This window comes from Anoplopoma fimbria, chromosome 10 (assembly GCF_027596085.1).
Source record: "Anoplopoma fimbria isolate UVic2021 breed Golden Eagle Sablefish chromosome 10, Afim_UVic_2022, whole genome shotgun sequence".
NCBI classification, from domain to species: Eukaryota; Metazoa; Chordata; class Actinopteri; order Perciformes; family Anoplopomatidae; genus Anoplopoma; species Anoplopoma fimbria.
In genome coordinates, this window is record NC_072458.1 from 16,119,870 (window position 1) to 16,125,869 (window position 6,000).

General features: G+C 39.8%; 1 protein-coding gene across 2 annotated transcripts in view; it reads left to right on the plus strand.

The window, feature by feature from the left end:
* Positions 1-5,229, plus strand: part of si:dkey-240h12.4 (death-associated protein kinase 2) — a 42,101-nt gene extending 36,872 nt beyond the window's left edge. The window contains exon 12 of one of the 2 annotated variants that reach the window (XM_054605502.1): positions 3,598-5,229. In XM_054605502.1, the coding sequence (XP_054461477.1) occupies positions 3,598-3,678 (81 nt within the window). In that variant the 3' untranslated portion in view covers positions 3,679-5,229. Of the gene's footprint in view, positions 1-1,616 lie in introns of both variants that reach the window. The other variant, XM_054605504.1, reaches the window with a different exon arrangement.
* The last annotated feature ends 771 nt before the right edge of the window (positions 5,230-6,000 follow it).

Below are 6,000 nucleotides of genomic sequence, written 5' to 3' on the forward strand. Positions count from 1 at the left end.
AAAAAGAACTTATCTGCTAACAGCAACACACCAACACAGAATATGGCACGGCGGCCTACCAAAACAAAAGTTTGTTGTATATTACACCATATATTAATGTAAATCAAATGAATTCATGTTCGACCTGGTCGGCATACAGCGAACAAAAGCCGCGAGGCTACCAACACAATAAACAGGCGTAACATTTTCAAATTATACCCCAAACCCAGAGACCCATTCTTCCCAAAGTTTCTTAATTCAACTTAAATAGTCAGATGATAAATAAATCCCCAAAGCCAAAAATTATTTTCTATTATCATCCGTGGAATTACTGGACATTCTAGTCAAAGGTGCGCTCACCTTTACTCGTGCAGTAAAACGCCGTAGGAGAAGGAAACAAGTTGGTGCGCTTGTCCTTTTCCGCCAACTTTGATTTCGCATATTTCTTTCCAACGTGCGCTCACCGTGCAACAAACTGGACGAACTTCAGCTACTGGTGGGAAGAAACAAAGACTTTTCTTCATTCTCCGTTTTGTGCTTCACTGAGACCTGACTCTGTGGAATGATACCGGACTCTGCGCTACAGCTGGCAGACTTCCAGCTGTTCAGGGCGGATCGTGACACGGAGCTCTCCGGTAAAGCGAATGGTGGAGGAATATGTTTTTACTCCAACAGTGGCTGGTGTAAAGATGTTACAGTGATTCTGCAGCACTGTTCTCCTGATCTGGAATATTTTATCATCAACTTTGAACCCTTTTACTCTCCCTGTGAGTTCGCTTCATTCATACCGGTCGGTGTTTACATTCCACCGCAGATCAACGTGTAGGAGGCACAGCGCACGCTCACCAACCAGATACTGTGTGTGGAGCAGACCAACCCAGACTCTTTAGTTAATGTCCAGAGAGGAGAACACTTTGGATCACTGTTACAGTACAATCAACGGGGCATATAGCGCCGTCCCTCACGCTGCACTGGGACACTCTGACCACATTGTGGTCCATCTGATTCCTGCATACAGGCAGAAAATGTATATGAATATCAGCTTTATTGGTCATGTACATACATAGATACATATATACACAAAATGTCCCTTATGCATTTAATCCATCCCTGAGGAGCAGTGGGCTGCTAGGAAGCGCCCGGGAGCAACTTGGGGTTAGGTGTCTCGCTCAAGGACACCTTGACATGTTGACTGTAGAGGCCAGGGTTCGAACCACCAACCTCGTGAGCCACAACCGCCCCAAATTAGAGCTCTGTAAGCCTGTTGTTAGGAAATCAAAGAAGTGGACCAGTGAAGGCAGGGAGGATCTTCAGGCATGCCTGGACTGTACAAACTGGGATGTTTTCAGGACTGCTACCAACAGTCTGGATGAGTACACAGAGGCTGTGACATCATACGTCAGCTTCTGTGAAGATAGCTGTGTTCCAACTATCACCAGGTTGAGTTATAACAGCTGTAGGGGACATGATGATCCCAGCTGACATTAGGCGAAGGCAGGGTTCACCCTGGACAAGACACCAGACTATCGCTAGGCTGACACATCACATAGAGACAGACAACCATTCACGCTCACATTCACACCTACAGCCTATTTAGAGTCATCAGTTAACATAAGCTGAATCTCTTTGAACTGCAGGTGGAAGAATCCGGAAAGAACCCACACTGACACGGGGAACATGCAAACGCCACACAGAATTGCTTTGAGGTGACAGTGCTAGCCACTATAGCACTGTGCAGCCCGAGTGGAGGAGGTGGGTTGAGTATGGAAATACTTGACCCACAACAACTAACAGGACCAGCAAGAAGGGGCTTGAGAAGCAGCATACCGCAGAGCTGTCTGCATCTTCTGGTTCCTCTTTTCCGTTTGACCATTGAACTGTGGTTCAAAGCCAGAGGACAGCCTGGCAGAAGCCTTGCACATCCTACAAAACTCCTTCCAGAAACAGGAGGTTAATAGTGGCTCACAGGCAGAGATGATGTGTCTGGAGAGGCTGTGCAGGTGCAAAATGGGATACAACAGTTTAGCAGTCTATTTGGCAGTGGGGAGCTTAGGCGGAAGAGTGACTTGGTGATGACTTGAAAAAATGGTCAATAACTGTCAGAATTACTGTGTTAGGCTGAGATTTACGATCACTTATCATTCTTGGAGGCCTCCTAGACTGTTTATCTTGAATCATTGCTCAACTGAAAGATATTGTCAAGTTCCTCTTTGATTGAACTGTTAATTCCTGGGTCCTGAAACAGAAATATGATCAACCTCAATATTTTATTTTTTTACCTGTCTGACTCTATTACTAAACCTTGGTGCATTGCTGCGTTATTGGTGCTATAGTTCCTATTGAGCACTCTGACAAACTCTTCACAAGATCCCTGCTTATCAAAAAAATGATCTATCCTTAAGTGAGATTTGGGACTTTGAGAATATAATGTATATTCCCTCCATATATCCATCAATCCAAGGTATATCATCAATAGTTTAATTGTCATTGTATCTCTTGGCAAATAAAAATGAGTTGTTTAATCTAGAACCCCATCTAAAACTTTATTCAAATCTCCAGCTATGATTGTATGCCCATCAACTAAGGATCTTCAATATTTAGCGAATAGATATTATATAAATAAACTTTTATTCCGTAAATGATCGCTTCCAAATACATCATTCTTCCTTCCTCATACTTTTTTCTCTTAACATTTGGCAATTCTGCTTCACTTGTATAAAACCCACCTCGACTTGTTGGGATTTAAAGTATAATAAAAAAATAAAAAAATCTTAGTTTACCAGATAGTTTTGCATTTCTCATATTGTGATGATAGCTGGCATATGTAAGTAGAGGCAGGGAGCAGAAAGAAAACACAATAAAGAAGTGCAACCCAGCTGCATATCAAAATCCAAGTAATACAAAACCCCTTTTGAACAGAGAACAACATATAAAAGAACATTTTCCCGTGCTCTCCCATTGTCAGTCTGGTGCGATTCCCCTGCAAAAAAGGACTATAAGGCACACTAAAGTGGTCACCATCACAAACCCCTCGCAAAGTTTCTCTCTAACTACAGTATTTGCTGTGCATGCAAGCATAACGTGTTGACGATACTTCCCAGCAATATTTAATGCATGTGTGTGTGTGTGTGTGTGTATATATATATATATATATATACACACACATATATATATACACATACATAATTTGTGTCACTCAATCAAATGCAAATCAATTTATAACTTTTATATAATGTGATTTTCTGGATTATTTTTTTTATATTCTGTCTCTCACTGTTAAAATAAACCTACCATAACAATTATAGATCGTTCATTTCTTTGTCAGTGGGCAAACTTACAAAATCGGCAAGGGATCAAATAATTATTTCCCCCACTGTATATGTATATATATGTATGTATGTATGTATGTATGTATGTATGTATGTATGTATGTATGTATGTATGTATGTATGTATGTATGTATGTATGTATGTATGTATATATGTATGTATATGTTTGGGTACTTTAGATGGTCTTATCGAAATCCACATTTTCAAGTTCCAGATGTGCAGATGTATATGAGACTCAAAATCTTGAGTAGTTAGATGTAAATCCATCTGTACTGATCCTTTTCTCCAGAGACAATGTGAAAGCGACGTAGAGGACACAGAAAGCAAGCCTGCCTCTCTGCTGCGTCGAAGACTCAGCAGCAGTTCATAGAGCTGAGCAGAGGAAGGCAGAAGCTTCCAGGATGTTCAGCAAGAGGGGAGCATCGCTGAAGGGAAACGTTCAAGTGAAACAGATGTATACTGTCTCAGATGTGCTTATGATGGTAGTGTCAAATGAGTGAGCACTGCCTCATCTGACGCACATTTCTTTAGTCCTTTAGTGGAAACTTGGGCTGCTCTCAGTTCATGGACAATGAGGATACATGCCTTTAATGGAGCTTGTTGGAAATTGTACAATGTATTTAGGTAGTTGTTTATTTTGGGAAACTCTTTATAACAGTGTGCACAGAAAATGCACAATGTTATCAAAGAAAATGAAAAATGATTTGAAATGTTGTCCTGTGATTAAAAACTAATATTATGGGAAACGACATGAGCAACAGTAAAACCTGTATCACAGTAACGAGTAAGAACCTTGACATTGCTAAAAAGTCAAGGGTGTCCCTTTGGGACATGTCTCTTCCAATATCCAGCAACTTATGAGTTGTACCTAGCAACAATAAAAAGTAAAAATAGAGCCACTGTTGTCCGTCAGTATGTAGTCAATATATATGGTACACAAACAGTTAACAGATCTCATTCTCTTCAACAAGTTCCACCTGCTTTTTTTTGCTAATGTGTGAGAGGCTGTAGCTACATCAGTTTGTAAGAAGCGCCAGAGAGGCTAAGTGAGGAAGACACCATCCACCTGGTCTGTGCTCCAATATATGGGACAAATCCTGTCTCGGTTTTGATCCGAATATGGGACAATCCTTTATTTTAGGCCATTAGGCTTTTTAAAACCTGCCGTTATTTTGACTTGTAAAACGTTTGGACTGAAGTATGGAGTCTTTCCTTTTCTCCGTGTCCCCCTTGTTTAAAGAGAACTTTGTTCAGTTTGGGATTGTCCTAGTCCAGGATGCTTCCCTGAAAAGCTGAGGGAAGCAGCTGTGAGCTGCACTTTATCAGAGTTATTCCTGGTCACGTGTCTTTGGTTTTTATTATTTTTTTCAGTTTTTCAACTTCGATGAAAAGCAGTGTGCAGCCGCTTCTCTAAACGTTGTCTCATCCAGAGTCCCAAACAGGATTCTGTGTCTGTCAGATGGCTGAAGGGGATTCTACCATAGCTGACTATTGGACAGGTAGAACTTTGCTTGAAATAATACGACTTCACCTCGTTACGTTACAACTTTATTTTTGTAATATTACTTTATTTTCCAAAATAATACGACTTCTCTGAGAACACAGATTTGTGGGAAATGTTCTGAATGTGCAGAAAGGTTCAAACACAAGCTGAAATGCTGTTGCTGATCCCAAGCTCAAGTAGGAACTGTGGAACTCAAATCCAATGATAATTTCTCCCCCTGGAGAATAAGCAATATTTAAATCAGTACTTTCAACAATATGGTTGTTTGATGTCTTTTGTACTCTCATGTATTATATTACTTTTCTTGTGATGTATCATTTTAAAACAACACTATCACACGTGTTGTAAATAACCTCAGCTCCTACACATATTATCTTTTTATTGTCATTTGGCTTCAACCAAGACTTAAACTATTATAACACACTCGTGTGCATGGGTATGTTTGTTCAAATCACCTGTATTTGTCTGTTGACTGCTTAATTGCCTATTCGTGTCATTCAGTTGATTCATTTGAAAAAGCACATTGCACTAAATCTACAGCAACGAAACTGCAGTGACTTTAATGACTAAAGAGCTACACTCAAGTCTAAATATATATAGAATTTATTGACATACATCATATATGAAAAAAAACAAGTGGTTGAAGGTGATGGTTTATAAAGGGCGTGTTTGCTTACACCCATGTAGTAGTATGAAAACAACTGACCTTCCCTCTTCTTAAATATTGGTACCTTAAATTATTTTATTTGAACAACACTGGCCCATTGTAGCCATTGGAAATTAATTCTACCAAATAATTTTCCTGCATTAAGCCACTCGCAAGCAGAGACCAGAAATGGATGCAGTGAGTAGAGGAAAGGAGAGACTGAAAAAAAATAGCTAAAGTAATCAACATGCTTAAGAAATTGCAGTTCACAAAAAAAGAGTAGAGCGATAGCAGGGGCTGCATGTTTGAAAGTGCACTTTGGGGCTAAGTTACTGTCCAGATAAACAGCTTGTTTTAGGTCATTAGCTACATTATCTTCTTAATATCTTTAGGAATTGATCTTAAAGAAGCCTTCTTTCAATCAAATACAGACAGTGAGCTCATTCACTCATCTTGAAAATGTCAACACCTACATCAGTTGTTTGTTGATTTCAGCTCAGCATTCTACAAGAAACTGATTGGTAAACTCAGGACTTGAGTTC